Here is a 22,406-nt window from a genome sequence, read left to right as displayed (position 1 = left end):
CTAATTAGTCCCCTTGTTTGCCCTCTACTACTCGTATGATCTATTCACAGGAGTAGTTAGACGGTAATAGATACACAAACATCAATATTTTTATTACACCACTATATATTTTAGTGAATATCGGGACAAATATACAATGCGGTGAAAATAACCAAAGATGTAGATGTCTTGCGGTCAACACTGGTTTTGTACTGAGTTGTCAGTTTTAAAGGGGAATCACGATCATTATTATCAATCTATTTTACTTAGAATTTCTTGGAAGAATTGCGAACCAGTAATGTGTGCGGATCTGTCCGCAGCACGCGCGCGAGGTGCGGGCCGCACGCCGCCCACGCCGCTCACGCACGTCGCACAGGATACGCTCTCGGCGCGCTCGCCACATGCTTATTACTTAATTGTTGCTGCTTCTGTCGTACGAGTTTATTGGATAACGAGAAATACTGATGATGTACGACATCATAACCTGCTTTTTAGATATTTTTTGTCCTATCTTTTTAATATGACTAATTCCCATTCTCTCCAACTAATCGATGAAGATTGTAGGAATGGATGATTGAATTAATGAATTGAATTCAATTGTGAATTGTAATCGTTTAATTCGTTTGTTACAGGTAATCGACAAGTGTCCAGTAGACAGTCGCGATGACTCTGTGCACTAGTTGCAGGTACATTTCTACAACACTTATAAATCATCAGGGAAATGTAGAGTTTTATTGACAAATAAACGCTCGCATTGGCAGTACTGTATATAATTAATAGTTAAATCGATTAAGAGCCAAGAAGGTATCAAAATTAATTACATCACATTCGAGTATTATAGTTTATTCATCACATCATAAAAATATTACAAGTAAATGCACAAGTCCGCAGTCCAGCGGCGGCGCGTTACATACGCGTTATGAACAATTGACACACTTTGCTATTTTCCACGAAATCCTAAAAAATCAAAATCCGTGTGCCTTTGTGTTGAGGGAATCGTGCCGTCATTTGGAACACAGATTTTTTAGACTAGATGTTGACTAGATAAATTTAATTGTGGTTTATTGCAATTTTGATTTAGATACAACGAAATGTTATCCAACATCTAATCACATAGATACTACAGGTATTAGTCATAAAATAGCAAAACGTCTTTTGGCTCAAGAGGACAGCCACGATGACAACAGCAAGATCTAAGCGCGTAGAGGTAATCACTTGTAGGTGATCGCCTGTGATGGGTGATCTACGTCATAGAATAGTTCGGGCGATGACCATGTAGAGCGAGAGCCTGCGAATTGCCACACATGCCTGAAGGCTGAAAGTTCGTCAGCGCATGCTCCTACCGTAAGTACGGTAGCCAATTACAAAGTTTGGATGGCAGCCCACGCCGCTTACGCAGAGATATTATACGAGAGTCACCACTGGTCAGATCCTTAGCTTCGTGGCAGCTCTGCGCTAGAGACCTTAGAGTTTGATAGTTATTGGTGTTTGTCAGAGGGAGGCCGCGAAGCTAAGCGACTGACGACTTAAAGTTAAAACTCAGTCTAGTATCCTGGGCATTGGTTTGTTACGATGAATGCTTCACTTCCGAGTTTATCACGAACAGACAAACAAACGCAACGGATGAATATGATTCATAATTATTAATTATGTATGAATAACTGAATTTGATTGGCGATTTAGGATATGGTTTCTTATATTATGCCGTGGAAAATATACAAAAATTTCTTGGAAACTTAAACTTGGAAAGTTTAAAGCGAAAGAGAAAAAGAGAGTCCCTTGAAACCTGCTACCTCACAAAATAACTACAATTCAAAGTCGATATTGGCTGCCGTGCTTACCTAAGGTAGGAGGATAGGCTGATAAGCTTTCAGCCTTCCCACAATGAGGTTTGTCTGGCTGTCGCAGGCGCTTGGTTACAAACTTGTAGGAACAGACGTAAGGTAGGGTATCTGTGTCACCGTGCTGCCCTCTCCCGCTGGCCGCGCCTACTCCACAACAGGTGCCAGTTCGATTGTACAGCAAAGTCACAAGTGCCACAATGTCAGCGAGTCGCATAGACTTTTAACTCGTATTATATATATTATGTAACTGTTTCACAATCTATTATTACATAGTACATATGTACGTATATTTAATGTCGTATAAAGTCAATATGTTCCAGGATTTTTGGTTTGACTTTAATGTAAATGTCAAATGTCAATGTATGTCTGCTGTAAAACATCACTTCAGTTTACACACACAGATGCACTAGTCTGTCATTTTCAAGGATTTCACATTTTACAACATTAAGCGCCCACAGAACTCTCCCAAAACAGATTGACATTACCAACAATTAGCAAATACATTGCACCTGACTATTTCTTTGAATATATTTCTGAATATGCTTCAAAAAGAGCCGCGATAGCCCATTCGATGTGACCTCTGCGTACCAGAGAATTTTTTTAATGCTCTGCGTGTGTCTGTAAGTCTGCCAATCCGCATTGGGCCAGCGTGGTGGACTATTGGCCTAACCCCTCTCATTCTGAGAGGAGACTCGAGCTCAGCAATGAGCCGAATGGGTTAATAATAATAATGATCCATATAACGAGCAATCCTATCTGTGTACAACCGAACCAACACCAACAAATGCAGCTGAGCACATGTCAATTATATTTAACTTCACGCGTCAAATCATTCGCTGATGTGCTTCTGCAGGGTCTACGTAGCGTCGCAAGTTGCGCTCGCTCATAGGCCCCGCATTAGGCCGCGCGTTGATGCGCCACGCTAAAATAATTACAATATATACCGTTCATAATACATTACACACACATAAGGCAATATTCTCTGCGACCCACTATATTATACATTTCGTAAAATTTACTTCAAATAAATTCAATCAAAAAATGTCTATCCGTGTTTCACAGTACATCATTGCTTTCATTATATTCGTTTTGAACACCATTTTTGATATAAATGACTAGAAACGAAAGTTTTAAAATAATGAACTATATTAATTTAAAAATAAATAAATATAGACTTAAGCACAACACACACAGAATTAACTATTGATAATAATTAATAATATGCAAATCACAATTATTATTCACTATTGTTTCATGCAACTCATGTTCCGATTAACATTTCTAAGGCCGCATACACGCGTTTTCCGTATTTTTTTTAAATAGTCAATATTCATTTATTTCAATTGGGCTTAGTTTACAAGCACTTTCGAAAGGTCAAGTATTAATATTATAAGATAATGGTGATAGATGAACTTATTTGTTTCCCTAATGCGTGATTTCGATTTGGAATTCCTTGAGACTACCGCAGACTACGTTTTTCTTCATTCGGAATGTATTTTGTCGCAAGGGCTCGCATTCGTTACGTAAGCGAAGAATTTGTTCCTTTCGGAGAAAACGTACCTATTATGCATCATTTAATGTATTTTATCTAAAATATCGTGTCATAATATTCCAATTATGAAATAAAAAATATAATATAATGGCATAGATTATTCACATGCATACTGTAATAAATTAAAAAATTACATTATAACACTGCTTTTTGTATGAAAAGTGTGTTTTAATATAACTTTTTTACTGTTATAACACAGGTATAGCTCTGGGTTCTTGATTTTTTAACAATGTTTAATGTTTAAATAATTAATTATTTTAATTAAAATGTATTAATCAAATAATTAACAATTTGAACAGTACAGTAATTTAAATTGTGATGCAAATACGAGTATGAACATGGCTGTACAGGCGACAATCTTTGCCTGTTGGTATACACTTAAAAAAATATTGTATTTCATAATATAATTTTGGTGCCACTCGAATTCCATTATTGGTTTATTACAAATTTATATTTTAAATGCATTTTAGCTTTGTATTTTTAGCAAAATCACTGACTCGAGCTCTGATATGGAACAAACTCTCCCGGATATATCAGAAAGTACTACAAGTACAACCAACAACAACAACAACAAATCCTTTACCTTCTAAGTCGCAAAAATTTAATTTTGTTAGATTCCTATTGCATGAGATTAGATAAAGTAGAGTATGCAACGTGCATAACTTGGCAACACTCGTGCCTCTATTAAAAAACTCACTTCGTTCGTTTTATAAAATGTAACTCGTGCTTTAATGACTGTCATTATGCAACCGTTTCATTAACTACTATTATATTGATTTTGTGAGGAAACCTGCATACCAGAGAATTTTCTTAATTCTCTGAGTGTGTAGTCTGTCAATCGGCATTGGGCCAGCGTGGTGGACTATTGGCCTAACCCCTCTCATTCTGAGGAGACTCGAGCTCAGCAGTGAGCCGAATAGCTGAATATGGGTTGATAACGATATTGATATCATACATTCGGTTTTCCGAACACGGAAAAACGAAACGAACGAAACACGGAAGTGTATGCGGCGCTTACAACTATAGATCATGACGTTAACTTTACACACGTCAAGTTTAGACTAGTTTAGTCAACTTGCAGTTAACAGAAGTTACATCAGGTCAATTATATTTGGAGTTTACTCCTTAAGAATCGATTTTTCATATAATGCCTCCGGTATGAAAAAAATATGGGCAGTAAAATTCGATGAACGAATGACAGCGTTACATTTTTTGTGCGCAACCTATTTTGAGCACCTTTCACCGTGCGCTGCCCACACGAGCGTGCACATGCGTGGTCACGACGCAGTCGGCTGCTCCTCGGTTGCGCACCTTTCACTTATCAGGCGTTGGTATTGAGACGTACACAGTGTATGCTGCGGGACAACAAACACTATTCAGACAGTCGATCTGAAAGAGTAAACTCCATTCGTGCGTCGCAGCTGACGCACATTTTCTTTTCCTGATACAAAGGAAATAGCAAACGAGATAATGTATCGACAATATTCAAACAACTAATATAATGGCAGTCTGCGTGAAACAGATATAGCTAAAATGACTAGAAAAATATAAAATAAATAATAATATGTATAACTTAACTGATACATCACACACAACTTGAGATCTTGTACAAACTTAACTCAAAGTCGACGGTTTAACTGTCTATAGTTTGGAATGCTCGTGTTAGTGCGAGATCCGATATAACAAATATATACCCTCATCTGTTATTTAATTGGGATAACAATTAAATTATAGAAAATATTCACATTGACCCATAGGTTGCCTAGTTAAATTGCGGCCGAATAATATTAAATGGTTTTTATTTTTATTTATTTAATCTTCTTCTCTCATTGGTTAAATAAAGAAAATCGTACATTAGTTAATAGAATCTACCCAAAAGAATTGAAATTTTATAATTTAAATTCTTTGGGTTACCTACTTTCACACTGCAACTGTGGGGTTGACAGATATAAACAGTTAACTATGTTATTTATATACCCTCATCGGTTATTTAGTCGTCTAATATGTCAAATTTTATGCTTAATTTAACTGTATTGCCTTTAACCAAGTTCATGGTTTCCTAGATTTTGTATGAAAAATGTGTTTGGCTGCAATTGAACTAGGCAACCTATTTGCAATGTGTCACTGTGAACATTATCTATCATTTATTTCATAGCACTAATGAATAACAGATCAGGGTATAATTTCTAATGCCGGATCTTAGACGACGTCGCGGGGTCGCGGGGTCGCGGGGTCAGCGGAGGCGTTCCGAGAGCGGCGCCGCTCTCAGAAGGTCAGGATGGGTTCCTCGCGATGGTCCAAGATGTCTGGAAACAGAAACAGTAGTGAAACTAACATATAATGACATTTTTACTAACATGTATCAGACATTTCCAGCGATAAATTCTTTACGGCATTGACTTTGTGCGCGAGACAATTGGTGAAACTTACACGTGCTTGACTATTTGTTCCTTAAAGGATAGATATTATGGTATCTTATTGATGATGCAATCTAAGATGGAAGCGGGCTAACTTGTTAGGCTAGCACGAAAATCCACACCCCTTTCGGTTTCTACACATCGTACCCGAATGCTAAATATGTTGGCGGTACGTGTTTGGCGGTAGGTGGTAACTAGCCACGACCAAAGATTACAGTGTATTATTGGATTGTATAGTGCCTCCGACCAGACTAAGTCATTTTACAATATAATACAGTAGCACAAATTTCTGAATCATGTGGTTCACAGATTTTTAGATATAGGCGGAAAATAACTAACTTGTTGCACTTTCTTCAAGTTACTTCTGCTACAATTTACTTTCAAAAACCTTCTTGTGTTGCAATAACATTTATCTCATGTAAACTCATGAACAAATCTACTTCTAATTATTTTTTATAGCAAATTAAACTTTTGAAGTTGTCCCACGCTGCCGCTAGATGGCTGTAGCAGTTCTGTTACTAAAGTAAAGAACGATGGCAACTTAACTAAACTAAATTTTGTTGAAAATTAATGTTTACGTCTATGGGTAAAAATATGTAAAAAGTTCGGCCATTACACACTATCGATTATTATCCATTAGAACATTTGTAGCCGCTACTTTAGCACAGCTTGTATGAAAATGACTGACCTTCTTTGTGAAGTGTTTTAGCCTAAGTTTTAGTATTATAATTTTTAGTATTGAAGTGTTGTTCGTCATATATTGGTTGCTTGCGTTGCACGATACATTGGTTCGGACGTAGCGCGACCGATGGCAGTGTCAGTATTTAAATAATACAAGCTTCAAAATTTAAACAGTATGTGTATTTAGTGAGCCTTTTTCCTCCAAAAATTTTAAAGAATCCGCTAGCGGCTAGCGGCTACACCGGGGAGAAGTACAAATCGCCATGTTATGACCAAATAATGATGTCAAATTTTAGTACAAATAACATTTTCAAAGGATAAAGGTTAAAATTAGTTTTACTAACCATGACATTATTTTGAGGAAAATGGTTCGATACCAACTGCTTAGTTTATAGTTTATAGTTAGTAGTAAAGGATTTTATATTTTGTAGCGCAAGCGATATTTGTTAATATGGAATGGTATTTTAAAGTAAAAGAGTATTTTTTTATCGTAAGCGAAATCACAGACCCATATACGTCATAACATTTCTTGGACTAAGAGCTAAATTGTTGTAATAAAATAATCAAATCTCTAAATCTGTGTTAATTTTCAATGTAATAGCACAAAAAATCTTTTAAAAATTTGGTTTTTTATATACTTAAACGAAAACGAATATTGTTGAAGACGCTTAACAATTTCCTGGCCGCTTCGAAAGTCTATAGTACTATAGGACGATTCCTATAGTACTGTAGACTTTCGAAAGGATATTTTATAACCGTGCGGAAGCGACGGGCGCGCGTTACCTTTGGCGATGCTCCACCACGGCAGCGTGACGTAGGTGAGGAAGGCGTTGAGCGGCGCCGACTGCGCGCGCCGCCCCTCCTTCCACAGGTGGAACGTCTGCGTGAACCCGCGCATGGCCCACAGCGGGTTGTAGGCGCCGTCGTCCAGCTCTGCGCACGCGCGGCGGTCAGCGCGCGGCACGTCGCACCAGTAGTACACGTCCGTGCCGTCGGGCGTGGTGCGGCGCGGCGGCAGCGCGTGCGCGCGGAACAGCGCCGCCGCCACGCCGCGCCGCCGCGGCAGCGTCACGTACGCGCGCGCGCCCGCGCTCCACGCGCGCGCCCCCCCGCCCCCACCCGCGCCCGCGCCGCGCACGTCGCACGGCAGCTCCTCCTCGCCGCGCACGGTGCGCGCGGCCGGCGGCGCGCGCGCGGGCGCGGCCGGCGGCGGCGCGGCGCCGTCCAGGCAGCACGCGTCGCACGCCAGCTCGCACTCGCCGTCGGCGGGGCGGGGCGCGCGCGGCGCGGCGAGCGGGCGCAGCGGCGGCGGCTGCGCGCCGCGCCGCACCGCGCGCCGCCGCGGCGACACGGTGTGCAGGCAGGCGGGGGACAGGTCGGGCGGCGCGCGCCGGTACACGTCGCGCATGTCGGGCTCGCGCCGCGCGCGCGCCGCGCAGCAGCCGCGCCACCGCACCGAGGAAGCCCGCCGCCCTACAACAGACGCCGCTCTGTACTCTACTCGACCGACCGTTCGTGCGCGACTTGCGGGAATTGTGATCCTTGCGATTACATTACGAGGCACACGGATATGTTCATCGTGTTGTTACGTTAGTCACCTACGTCACTTACGACGATATGTTCGGGTAACATTGAACGGATCTGAGTTAGAAATCGAACGGAGATTGATAAATAAGTACCTACACGTTTTAATTGTTAAAATATAAAGTATATTTCAATTCTCATATTTGAAATTATTTTTTCCAATCGTAGAGATGTCAGTCTCGGCAAACGTGTAAGTAATGCAATGACACGCGGTGGTGCGGGCGGGCTTCCTCGGGCGACCTGTGGCCGGTGTCCGTGCGGCGGACGGCCGCAAACGCAAGCGAATTTCATGAACACTCAACAAAAAGTCCCGAACATGTATAAAATTTAGTACGAACAGCCAAATTGTTGCTAATTCAGTTGTACACAATGGACAATAATAGAAAACTGAGTTATTTTGGCCGTCCCTGCTATTTATATCTTCATGTACAACGGAGTTAGAGCCACACTGCGGCCTGTCGCCTGTCGCGCCGCTCGGACACCTCAACGTACCACGACATCGTCAGTGCGGAATGGCTTGCGTTTGCTGCGCGGGCGGGCGGGGCGCGCGCCCGGGGGCGGCGCGGGGAGGCAAAGCGTGCGCGTACACCGACACTAAAGTGGTTTTCAGATAGCATGGGTACGGTGACAGTTGTCCTATATATGACGTTCATAATACGTACCATTATTGTAATTCGCGGCAAACTTTCAAGATTGAAACGAACTGTCACTGTCACACGCTATCTGAAAAGCACCACAGCGGCGAAAGTGCAACAGGCATGGTCGCTATAATAGCGGACACTTACATATTAAAATGGCGTTTAATTCAATGCAATAACTGTAAAACTTAAATCGATACAATGAGGGCAGCTTTCACTACCTCATTAAACTTCTCTTTTTGGAAGGAAATCTAAGAATTTGCACGAGTCTTTTTCCAAATTTGGTCAAATTTCGATCAAAATTCAATCATCCAGTACAAACAGTTCAAGTTTAAACGATAAACGTAGGTGTATTCTTTTGCAGTGAGTTCTTCACTTAAATAATTCAATTTTAAATACATTTATTGGAAATTACTAACTTAATTGTCAATTGTATGAAACACCATTTTCATACGAAAGTGCCTAAAGCGGTAAAGATGTTCTTTATTTTACTCTGTTACATTCATGTCGGTGAAATGGCAGGCGAGACATGATCAGTACCAATTACATACAGTTTCATAACAATAATCATTATACTATACTGCTGCAAGAGCTATGAGTGGTCGAACTGCGAAGAGGAAGCGATGCGCGCGGATTATCATGTTCCTCATACGTTTCCTCGAACCAATCAGACCTCGACAAGTTTCCGCTAACAATTTATGTCGTTGGTATGAACGATTTAATATTGAGATCGCGTTACTCACTTCCATTTGTACTTATATTATAACTTCAATGAAACTACACGTTATAATCCACGATTCGAAGTCAATTGAAATAAAGTCGCTAAAGTGAGACGGATGATGCAGAAAAGCTTGTTATGAGATCGCGACAAGTGTGCAAGTATTATGTGCGGGATTACATACGATTTGTACGTAATCTCGCACGCAAATACATCTAAGTTATGAAATGATGCGCAAGGATCGGTGCAGACGATGCAATGGCGGCGATCACTCACCGTCGCGCAGGTCGCCCGCCTCCACCTCCGCGAACCCGTCGGAGAGCGAGTCGAGCCCCTCGTTCTCGGAGCGGCTCTTGTCGTCGCGCTCGCGCGCGCGCCAGCCGCCGCGCACGAACGTGGTGATGTTGGCGCTGGGGTCGCTCAGGCGGCGCTGCAAGCGGGCCGCACGAGGGCTATCATCGGTGGCGTCGCCGTCGGTGGCGAGCCGACCCCCTGCCTGTCTCTACCGAGAGACGGACGGAGGGTTGGCGAGAGAATATTCCGTGGACACAACTCAGCGATTCGTATGTGCTCAAATGCTGCTGTACCGTGTACCCGGTAAATATATAATTCAAACGAATCGGTCGCATTAAACTACTTATCGCATCAAACTATCACACATACAAATCTCGTTAGCATACAAGCGTTACCTAATCGAGTGTAGAGCATTACATAAATCATTTATCAACGCGTCGACAACAATTGAGTGTAGAGCGAGGGGGGCTGGCCGGTGCTCGTGGAGCGGCGTAGACCGCACCGACTGCGTTGGGCCGTTTGTACACAAACAGAATTTGTCTAGATAGGTTCGTATGGATATTAGTACATGCAAAAATATCGGTTAAATATGATATATAACTATTGTTTAATACCACGCCTAGGGTAGTAAATAAAGGTCAAAGATTACATCGATTCACTAGCGGACAAAATTGCGGGCGTCCGCTAATCCAACATAAAGCAACGCCGCACTAGAAAATTCGCCTAATGATTAAAACCAATTCGACTTGCAAAATCTGCTATCGCGTGTATTGGGATACCATCGGCTATGACCGCACACAGCAGCCGGAAATGCTCGTACGACCCTTTGGAAATAACAGTCTGGTTAGTGGTTGCGAGCGCGACTCGTCAAACTTTGTTGCGGTCGGTGCAACTTCCCTATTTGCGAGCTATGCTACCGCTGCTCTCGATTATTTATTATTGGGCGAGAAATCGATTCGTTCATGTTATGATTAGAACGTAGTCTAACATCAATGTAATTATCCAGACTTAAATTTACTTGGAAATATAATTTTATCTAAGATTTCCTTTTTGGCGAGGACAAAATACAGAGACATTTAACGTTTTGAATGAGCTCATATACCTACTAGCACATTACGTGATTGAGTGTTCTAGCAACACATTACATTGACAACATTGTACACAAAATACACGTGCAGCTAAATCATCCGACGCGCCGCGGCCACCTGAGAGTTGGCGACTCGCTCGATTCATTGTTTCCTACGAGTACATAGAAATATCCCTGAAGTTTACCGATAAAATCTTACTAATATTATAAACTCAAAAGTTTGTATGGATGTTTGTTATTCTTTAACGCGGGAACTACAGAACCGATTTGGCTGGAATTTGGAATAGAAATAGATTTTTCTCTAGATTAACACATAGGCTCCTTTTCGTCCCAGAAAAATCCATGGTTCCCGAGGGTTTCATAAAAAACTAAATTTCACGCAAACGAAGTCGCGAGCGTCCGCTTGTGTTTAGGTATATACTTAAAGATGGATGTCAATTATATAAAAGTAATAAACTTGTGCTTTTCAGTATAATATATTATGCCATATGGGGATGCCAGTAGCTCGTACGGCCACTCATGGAGAATCGGGATAAAGCATTTTCGGTCGAAGGTAGGCGATAACTTATAGCGACTTCTTACGATCATATGACAGAACTGCTATATACACACTAGAACCAAACAACTGCTTAGCAAGCTGCAAGCTTAGCAATAGTAAACTCATGGTCTAGATGTCGAAGGCGCAATTACTATACCGTAACACATCCGTTCAAACGGCTAGAGAGTGTACACGATAGGGAAACATCGCATATCGTGGGACCAGTCATGACATCATGTGTGGCCGGTGGTCGTCACCTGGTGGCGGTACAGGAACAGCTCGTCGGGGTCGTCCTCCCAGTCGCTGTCCCACAGCTCGGGCGCCGCCAGGCCGGGCTCGGAGCTGGGCGTGTGCACGCCGGCGGCGCGCGGGCGCGACACGGCCACCTCGGCGTGCCCCTTGCCGCCCGGCCCCTTCATGCGCACGAACTCGCAGCGCGCCGCCGCCGCGCGCCCCAGCAGCCCGAACGACATGCGCTGCGCCACCTTCGTCGACAGCGACGATTGCTGGAACGGGACACGGGCACGTTACAGAGAACAACATATTAAGAGCGCGCAGCGCGTCGGTACGCGCAAACGAGACGCCGAACTTTCACGTGAGTGAAAAGCACGGAGCGATTGACGCTCGACGCAAATTTTATGACGTGAGCGCCAAAACCATTTTTACCTAATTGCAAGTAAATTAAACAACATAACGAAAAACAAAATGGCCATGTTCAAGATATGTACTAATTTTCTATACAAAACAAAAATTTAAGAAAATAAGTTTGCTGAGATTGAAAGCAAAATTTGAGCAAATCATGTATTTTTCAAAAAAAGTAAATATCATTTACCCAAACATCAGGCTCTTAACTTTTCCAGAATCTGAGATCCAGAACCATTTGTAACCACCAAATTACATTTATTACACACTCTTAAAGGGGTGTCGCTGTAATGCAAATGATGCAGAAATTTCAACAAAAGCAAACAGCAAACTTTAAGCTGTAAGCCTTATTGGAGTTCGTAAACCTGCGAAACCGTCCCGTCCGAACCGTCTACAGCGGAACGTAATTAAACTATAGCAATACCATCTTAAACTTCACCGTCACTTGTCTTGTGATCGCAGTAAAGGAAAAATTATACTTAGCTCGGAATGTTCGACACCTCCTAATGCGTAATGCGCAACTTAGTTGATAACAGTGTAGCGTGGTCAGTGGTCACGCCGCGCGTGCCAACAACTATAGGCCATAGCCCGAGTGATGGATGCGCTGTATGTTTTGGCTCAAAGCCAGATCAAGTAATTAGGTTAATTGTATTAGTGTAAGTACTAACTTTTACCCGCGACTCAAAATACTCGAAGACAATCAAAGTACAATTAATAATTAAAGTACAAAAATTTAATTTCTAATTTGCAGCGTAGTCGAAGGAGAAATTCTTAAGCAAAGCATTTTTCGAAAAAGTTAATTTGAACACACTTCATGTCGAATAACCCACATGCTAGTTTTACATTATTATGGAACCCTAACCAAAACAAAATTTTATTAATATTAGTTCTATGATAATGAGTAATTTGTCCGTTTATTGTTGATTGGTATTCGGCCCCAGCTTCGATCACTTCAATCACAATTGAAGGAAAGGTCCAAGTTTATAACTCTCACGTGAATCAACGGCGCAGTAATATGAGATGATGCGGGCGACAGGGGCGTAGCTAGCGCCGTATCAATGATAAGGGCCCCCCGGGCTACAGAGGGCCCTAAGGACTTGAAATGGCTAATGGCTATCAAACTTGTCAACTGAAATCGTCTTTAGCTATAGATGTTTTAATAAATCCATTTGATGCAAATAAAGGCAAGAAAACTGTATATTTAAAAGTTGCTAGCTGAATATCTAGGAGGAAGTGTAGCATTCGTGTCTCTTTTGTGCGAAATTTTTACCCTTTTGGACCCTCAACTAATTTTGAGACTAGGCCCCTCCAAGGCACGCTAGCCACTGGCGGGCGATGTCAATAATTAGATTGACATAGTAAGAAATCTTAACAAATTGTTATAATATTTAAACTTCCAGATGCCTCGTGGTTTCACCCGCGTTTTCGTTTCTCGTAGTACCTAATATGTGTATAAATAAGCGTTTTATTATCTTTTTCATTGGCTCTTCATCTGTTTGCTCCGTTTTACTATGCGCGTATCGTAGGTCAGTGCAGACACCGCGCGCCGGCCGCACTGGCGGAGCGGGCGGCGGCTTGCGGGGCTTCGCCGGCGGGCGCGCTCGTGCCGGACAACGACCCGGCCCGTAAGCTGTCTTACAGCGGATCTTGCCACAACTGCTTCATCCTACTAATATTATAAACGCGAAATTATGTATGTTTGGATGTTTGTTACTCTATATAGCCGCAACTACTGAATTGATTTGGTAGATATTTAAAACTTAGATAGATTATACCCTAGACTAACACATAGGCCTTTTATCCCGAAAAATCCATGGTATTTGCGTAAAATTGATGGTTATGATAGTGTGAATGTTTGTTACTCTTGCACGTCGTTACTACTAAACCGAATTAGCTGAAATTTAGAATTGAGATAGATTATAGCCTGGATTAACATATAGGCTACTTTTTAATTAAATATTTATTTTTCGCGGGTAACACCGCAGGGCGCAGTTAGGGTCCAATAATCGTCGTTCATTGTCCATGAACCGAGTACGATTCCAGGACTGGGCATGCCGACCTGTGCCATATTCCCAGGGGTCTACGGAAGACTCAGCAGGGGTCTACAATGACGTGACATACAATGGGGATTCACGATTCGACGTGTGTGGGGGGGTCCACGAAAATTTATCAGGTTTCATACCAAATGGGTGGTTTTAAATACGAGTATATATAAGTGAATTGATTACTTCGTAGTGCTGTGAGTATCGATATCAAAAATTAAAGTTGGTACAAATAACTTTTTGCCTGGACAATTTTACTTCTTCTCATCCACTTACAGCACAATTAATTAACTAATTAATCAATTGTCACTATGTTTCTGGAGTTTACTCCTTAAGAATCGATTTTTCATATATAGCCCCCGGAATTAAAAAAATATGGGCAGTAAAATTCGATGAACAAATGACAGCGTTGCGTTTTTTGTGCGCAACCTATTCTGCGCACCTTTCACCATTATACCATTAACTCCAAGTGCGTCGGAGCTGACACACACATTTTTTTGAAAACTGTTATTTTGCAGTGACTGTTGCAACTCAGCTGCAACGATAATTTCCATAGGTGAATCTAATTAGTTTTCGATAGAAATTTAGCAGAGGGTCCACCGGAACCAGTTAAATTAGAAAGTGGTCTATGAGAAATAAAGTTTGGAAACCTCTGGTCTAGCCGGTGGAAATGGTTATACCGACATTTTTAAACGGTCGCTAAATTGTTGTCAACGTTATGGGTGAGGATTCGCGGCGCCTTAATTATTTACTCGAAAAGATGTTAGTAATATCAGGTATCTACTAACAAGTTTAGGCCGTATATGGCCAGTTTATTTACAAGTTTTTTTAGGATGAGGTACAATTAGCAAATTATGAAAACGGAGCATGGAAAGGTCCCCGCCCCGCACCACCCGCGCGCCGCCACCCTGTCGTCGGGGTTGTCGCCTCGCCGACCTCGTAACCGAGAACACGCCATTATCGCTTCAATACCTCAAATGTTGTGGAAGCTGGTAATGTATGAGATACATTACCAACTTCCACAACATCGACAGCTCCACAAAGTGGACGCCATCGGCGAACGCAAATCAGTGATCAATTACCTTAATTACCGTATTACTCGACATACTTCAGCGATATGAAATTAACCTCAAAAAACCTTCATAAGTTAGTGTCAAAATATCACAATATCCGCGGACAGAAGCCTCTCGCATTGAACGGCCATTTGTTCCCCGCCAGCGCCAGTGACAAGAGTCGAAGCCCCGACACGAGAGGCCGAGAGTACGCACTAATTAGTGCGGCTCCGGCCGACGTGGCGACGCGGCGGCGCGGCGACTTGTTGATCTCACCCCGCGACCGCCCCGCCGCACCCGCCTCACCCGCCGCCACCCTCCGCTCTCCCGCACATGTCACTCCGAGACAATCTCGCAGTACAGAAGCGAAACTACAAAGGGTTCTTTCTACATCATATCTTTAGTACTCCGTGGTCGAGACCTGCGTAATCCGGCGATACCTCGTCAAGTGGGAAGTTAGAACGAAAGTATTTCGAGAATACACTGTAAAATTGAACCGTACGACCGTACAGACATTAAAGACCATTTTACATAAGGTCGAGCACGAGCCGTATTCGTATACGTATCGTACTGCAAAAGTATTTTAAACATTGTGTTATGAGTGGAAAAGTACTTGACAGGACGCGAGATAACACCGACAGAACCTACACTCGTAGCGGACCCCTATCGGCCGCGACTGTGCTGCGCCCGCTCGCTCGTACGCAAAGGGAACAGACATATAGACGAACACTTCACAAACACAGTACCTACGCCATCTATCATCTACCCCATCAGGGGCTAACGAAATGGATGCTGCTGACGGAACAGCATCACGGGTTTACCGAGATTTGAGCCCCGCCAGCCGCGAACCTCTGCCTGAACGAAATTTCGGCATTTTTAGCATATTCTAAACTATTCACTGAATTTCATAATTGGGCGAAATTATTAATGAGAAAAAGTTAGTATAGGTAGCTACGAGTGCATAATTATAGTGCATTTGATTGTTGAATATATCGGATAATAATTACTGGGAACTGCAATAGTGTGCGCCGCTTTAATAAACAAATGAATTAATGAAATTCTTTTGAAATTAAAATAGCCGCCGTTCGCCAAGTCGCGCTCTTGTCAAGTTTTAATTCAAAGCAATCAATAAAAAAATTAACTAAGGCTGCCAACCCATTGCCTGTCGGAACACTTCAACACGAGGCATAGTTGTACTGGCAATCAATACCCATCTTCCTGGTGACACAATTATGTATCGCGACAGTCCTTCCCCGGGCGAGCTCCGTGATAGAGAGCTAAAATAGCTGGAAGGAAAACCACAACACAGCGTAACACTGCGCGCTATAGGAATGTGTTACAATTTACAATGTGTCGACGACTCATTTTATATTACATACAATAACACACTTATGGAGATTATGTTATCGCGATTATTTCGGCAACAACGTCCTTATACAACAAGTTATGGTGCTTATCGTACTCTTTCTTATATACTTTTTAACTTTAATTCTTGCAAATAAAACGTCATTAATCTAGTTTTAATGGCACATTGGTTAGCCTTCGTTCCGTGCTGAAGAGGAGAGTTAGAGCTTAGACCCGCCACGCTAGTTTAATGCAGGTGATGACCAGGTAATAAACAAGCATGGGGCGCAACAACACCTACAGCTCCTACCTACATATGTAGTACTGTTGCTAATTATAGAGTTTGAGCCGTGGTCGCTCTGGCAGCTAGCAGGTTTCAAGGGTCCTAAATTGTTCAAGTACAAAACGTATTTGTATGATAATTATTTTCTAGGAGATATCATGGGAAATCGTGTATTATGTCGGACCCTTAGAATCGTAGCAGTTTTTAACTTTAATAAACTTAAAGTTTGATCAGAGAAAATTCAACTTTGAGAAGGAACTGTTTTAATTCAATTTATTTAGGTGTACCTTTCGAGGGTTTTTATATAATAATTACGAAGATCAAAACCGCAAGAATTTCAATCCTTGCTTGCGCAAACTAACGGTGTTTTCCGAAGGATTGCTGCGAAACTAAAGCTCCAAACTCCATAACCTACGACAGGAGCATGGCTCGACACACTTTCAGCTTTCACCAATTGGTGTTCTAGACTGTGTGGCTATCGCAGGCTGTTAGTTCATTAGATAATGTGGGGACGCTGTGCACCGCGTCACAGGCGGAGCGGGCGCGGGCGCGGGCGGTGACGTCACGCACACGCACGCTCGCCCTCGGGTACGATTATCGCCGGCTGACACCGAGACAGCCGTAACGCATACAATATTCACCCCTCCCTACTGATTAAACTGTTCGGCTACGATGATTAAGTGCCGGGGCTACGAATGTTGGGTTTTACTTTCTTCGAATATTTTGTAAATAAATATTTTGAGTATAATTAATAATTATGTTCTGAGAGATACGTCGCCATCGACCCACAACATTTTGAGATGGAAACTTACTATGACCTTGAAAAGTGGACAAGCGCGCCATCCTCCTTTCGCCTCTTTACAAATAATATCTAGTCTGTGCTCTTGTCAATGACAACCGGCCGAAACTCTGGATTATAATCGAAATCTGCGCCGAACATGTCACGGTAGCGCTAAACGGCTCCCAGTCGCAGGCTACTGTGGAGCCAGCCGTGGCTGCGGTCAGGCCGCTGACCCACTGACACTAAACGTGTGAGTGTGAGCAATAGTCCCGTCTGCTCCACTTGCAGCTGAAATCGAAATCTAACCCGCCCCTCCTCGTGCGTGGGCGTGTGACGTCATCCGCCGGCTCACTCCACAGTCGGAAGCGAATGACCAATATGGTATTGTGTGTGCCACGTAATGCGTGCTCATCACATTGCAATGGTGTTATCACAACTGTGATAAGTACCAGGACTGCGTACTCTCCTCATTGTAATATATCATCGCATTGCAATATGCGGGAAGGGCTACGTCCCTACGTTCCTCTTTAAACAATTTGGCGTCATCTTTTATCACATGTCCGGTCAGAGTCTCGAACGCCCTTCCAGTTCATTGACTGTTTCTCCTTATTTATACAACTTGAATACCTACTGAGTAACTCACACATAACTCAAACTCGGTTCAGTAGCTCCAGAGATTACCCTCTACAGCACCATAAACTTTACCTCTAAAATAAGTATTAGTGTAGATTCATAGACAAAGTAATTTATCCTTATGAGTATGTTGTGCTGTGTCAGTAATCAGTTCAAACGCCTCGGTTCGTGTGTACGCGGATGCATTGCATCACTGGGTGGTTTACTGTCAGCCGCGCGACGCAGTCAGAGACGCGCTGAACGATCGCTGGAACAACAATACGAGTAAACGAGTAGGCGCGAACCGCGCGACCTTCGCGTTTGCTAATTAACTTGTTTGACGACTTCGAGCCGTTCCATTGATTCCCGCAATTTGTTCTAGATAAGCGCGCCAGCGATGCCGTCGTGAAACGTAATATGTTTCAAACCAAGCGACACACCCGGGACTGGTGTTTGCTGTTTATAATGGCCAAGGATTTGTAACACTATAACAGTTAATTAACAATATGAAACCTTATTACTAAATATGCTCAAATGGGTGCCTGTGTGGTGGGATTGGATGACCGTATGACACAAAGACTGATATTGTTGTATTAGAAGTCAGTAATAGATTCATAGTTATATTGGACAACCCTAAGTGCTAACATGAATGTTAAAGGTTATACACCTCGCCAAATAAGCTTGACGTCCTCATCGCAACAATCGCTCTAATACTGAAGAGGCATCACAGCTGCAGGGGAAGCAGCCAGCCGAGTACGGAGTCTCACTCACCCTGGCGTCGTACACCCTGGTGAGCGCGTCGTAGCGGATGGAGCCGAGGAAGATGACGGCCTGCGCCGCGCCGCCGCGCCCGCGCGCCACCAGCTCCACGCACACCATCTCTCCGTCGCGCACCACGATGTCGCAGAGTCGGCAGCTCGTGCTGGTCACACTCACCCTGGCGTCGTACACCCTGGTGAGCGCGTCGTAGCGGATGGAGCCGAGGAAGATGACGGCCTGCGCCGCGCCGCCGCGCCCGCGCGCCACCAGCTCCACGCACACCATCTCTCCGTCGCGCACCACGATGTCGCAGAGTCGGCAGCTCGTGCTGGTCACACTCACCCTGGCGTCGTACACCCTGGTGAGCGCGTCGTAGCGGATGGAGCCGAGGAAGATGACGGCCTGCGCCGCGCCGCCGCGCCCGCGCGCCACCAGCTCCACGCACACCATCTCTCCGTCGCGCACCACGATGTCGCAGAGTCGGCAGCTCGTGCTGGTCACACTCACCCTGGCGTCGTACACCCTGGTGAGCGCGTCGTAGCGGATGGAGCCGAGGAAGATGACGGCCTGCGCCGCGCCGCCGCGCCCGCGCGCCACCAGCTCCACGCACACCATCTCTCCGTCGCGCACCACGATGTCGCAGAACACCTGTCCGACAATACCAGACATGTATTACAAAGTGAAGAGGTGTGGACGAGTACATAATTGCATTCGTGGCTTTATAAGGCATGGAGCGGCAACCAGTAAGTCTCTCATTGTAATATCTCGGAGTAGGTACTTTTAATAATGACTTTAAAGAACTTTTTTCGTGTTACATTCATAAATCTGGCCCATGGTTTTATACAGTTGTGGCGTATGGACAATAAAAGAGCATACATAATATCAGGAATCGAATAAAAGCGTTCTAGATGTGGACATGTAGGCGCACGTTCCCAATAACTGGAAGTTGTGCGCGTCAACGAGACACGTAAACTTTTGCAGACCTTATCTGGGACCAGGAGAATAGAGGAGAGCTAACCGCTAACTAGTCCTACCTCGCTGCTCACGCATGCACCAACACCAATGGCAACGAAGACATTCTTTCTTGTATTATCATACTTTCTGTGTTAGTGCTCAATTATTATTTTCGTTGTAATCACGAACGATCAAGAAAAACTCGCAGTTACAAATGAACTAGGAATTAGTAGTCATTTCGCTCATTTCCCGAGATACGACTAGTCTGGAACGGTCTTGTGGCCTACTCGTTGTTGAGTACGCAATTACGAACAGTGTATAACGATTAAAATACATTATAAAACGAAAGTATTTTGAAGTAGGGAAATAACAAAAGAATGAGTCTGTCGAAAGGTCGTGGGCAACACGTTATCGACGCTATCGGCAACCACTCGAGCGGACGATCTCATCTGCGATAGGCCGATAACGTAATCTCTTATCTCGATACTTTCTCGACTCGAACGGAGTCGCCTTCGCCGCAGGTTTGCTGACCACGTCACCAATACTGCACACGGATATTTATTCCGTTTAGCATAATATCTTGGCCTTACGAGGGTAGCAAATGGACATTGTTGAAGTACGTGGCCGCGTACATCGTAACGTAAGAGTTTCGTAACTGCTGTGAGATTTGGTCATCTGCTCTGGCTGTGCAGAGATATTTTGGAGACTGATTCAATTCAAATGGATCATACGCAGAAAATACATTGCTTTAAAGTTTACGTTTCTTCACCGTGCCATGGCCAACGCTTCTGACGGCACGAATGTGAAATGTAAAATTAGTAGTAGGTACCTGAATACAGAATACAGGATATAGATCAAAAGATACTCGTACCTATTGAGTTTATTTTATTTCTATAACTGTGTGAAGTTTATATGTGTATTTGATGACAAACTTGACTATAACTATAGAAAAAAATATATATTTTTAATCAGTTTTAATATTTAATACATAGGTATAACACCAAAAACATTATAGTATTTTGAAAAGCGCGGTTGCTACATGAGCTGATAACTTCGCCGTGCTTCAGGATCAGAGTAAACTAACACTAGTGATATGTTCAACGACAATTGAAACGAGTCGCCATCGCTAATGAATTACTAAAATGTCGGTTATACGATAAACGCTTATCGCTAAGTATTTTTACAACTACATCATCAATTAAAAGATAAATATTGATACCACTAATCTTTAAACATAATTAAGTCTTTAATAAAATGTTAATAATAATTATCTAAAATAGCGTACCTATCTTATCTCTTTTTAAGTAGGTAAACCTCGAAACATAACCTAATAGGATAATTTAATGAATGTAGCAGAAACTTGAATTTCCTTAGTGGATGCATTCAGTCCAAAGCTTCATTGATCACAGCCACAAGCTGTTGCTCAAACTGGGGAAACTAACTGCGTAACTGGATCGAATCAGCTTGACAGCATATTCATTCCATTAAAGTTGTCAAACTGACAGTTTCCTACGGATCTGACATTTATTAGACGTAAACTTCATTAAATGGAACTGTCAATGGAATCCGATCAAGTTACACAATTACCCACATGTGTCTAATAACGCGTTATCTATTGAATTGTCTTGAAATGTCTAACGCATTCACGTCACGCCTTGTATTGAACTGTAATTTGAATATGAGTAGAGATCTGTGTGAAATACTAAATAGTAGTACAGATCTCTGTGAAATTATACTGCAACCAAGCAGCATTTCTTTGCCCCGGTCTAAAGATCCAAGTTTCCGGTAAAATTACAGTCACATTAGAGGTTTAAGACCGATATTTATGTCTTCTGGGTCAACAAAAAGTTAATTCATGCAACGTATTCTTGTTCTCGAGACACGACAGTTTCGTGTATGCTTTAACGCATTCTTGTACATTTATTCTCAACGATCAAATCATTCGTAAAATCACTCAATGCTGATACAAATGCGCCCCTAGTTTCACGGTCTTCCTACTTTATTTTACGTTCGCAGCAGAATGCAATTGTTTTTATCGTTGTGTACGCCTTCAGAAACTATCGCTTCACAAAAGTCCATCTGCTTTCGATTGTTGCCTTCTCACTGTAGTGACGCGCAGAGTTCATATTTTTACTGTTGCGGTTCGTGATCATCAGGTTATTACTGTACTGTTCGTCACAGACTGGTGTCACACTGTCGGCAGGAGTGTGACACCAGTCGTGACGTCAGTCGTGGCGCACGCATCACAGAGCCCGCTAGGCGACCCGACGTGACTCACGCGCCGCTGCGATCTTTGGCTGCCGAGCGTTGCCCGTTAATCATGTTCCAGGAAGCGGTGCATTTGCCACAAAATTCAAAATTCAAAATTCAAAATTCATTTATTTTAAGTAGGCTCAGTTTACAAGCACTTTTGACACGTCAGTTGACTATTTGTAAAGATTCTACCACCGGTTCGGAAGGCAGGTTCTGCTGAGAAGATACCGGCAAGAAACTCAACAGTTGCTCTTTTGAAAAAGTCATACAGTATTACAATTTACATTTGATAACAATTAAATTACAATTTCTTATACTTTTATTTCCTGTGTGAAGGTGGAAGCTGATCCAA

General features: G+C 42.9%; 2 protein-coding genes across 2 annotated transcripts in view; one reads left to right on the top strand and one right to left on the bottom strand.

Annotated features, from left to right (window-relative positions):
• LOC112051170 (phosphatidylcholine:ceramide cholinephosphotransferase 2-like) overlaps window positions 1–22,406 on the top strand; it is an 86,196-nt gene that overhangs the window by 41,292 nt on the left and 22,498 nt on the right. The gene's annotated exons all lie outside the window — the stretch shown is intronic.
• LOC112051174 (uncharacterized protein KIAA0930 homolog) overlaps window positions 807–22,406 on the bottom strand; it is a 46,667-nt gene continuing 25,067 nt past the window's right edge. Inside the window, exons 5-9 of the mRNA XM_052882296.1 lie at window positions 19,355–19,495; window positions 11,590–11,838; window positions 9,690–9,843; window positions 7,257–7,406; window positions 807–5,681 (exon numbers count right to left, since the gene is read on the bottom strand). Of these exons, the coding sequence (XP_052738256.1) occupies window positions 5,641–5,681; window positions 7,257–7,406; window positions 9,690–9,843; window positions 11,590–11,838; window positions 19,355–19,495 (735 nt within the window). The 3' untranslated portion in view covers window positions 807–5,640. The remainder of the gene's footprint in view (window positions 5,682–7,256; window positions 7,407–9,689; window positions 9,844–11,589; window positions 11,839–19,354; window positions 19,496–22,406) is intronic.

This window comes from Bicyclus anynana, chromosome 6, assembly GCF_947172395.1.
Source record: "Bicyclus anynana chromosome 6, ilBicAnyn1.1, whole genome shotgun sequence".
NCBI lineage: Eukaryota > Metazoa > Arthropoda > Insecta > Lepidoptera > Nymphalidae > Bicyclus > Bicyclus anynana.
This window is presented reverse-complemented; position numbering and strand designations above follow the sequence as displayed.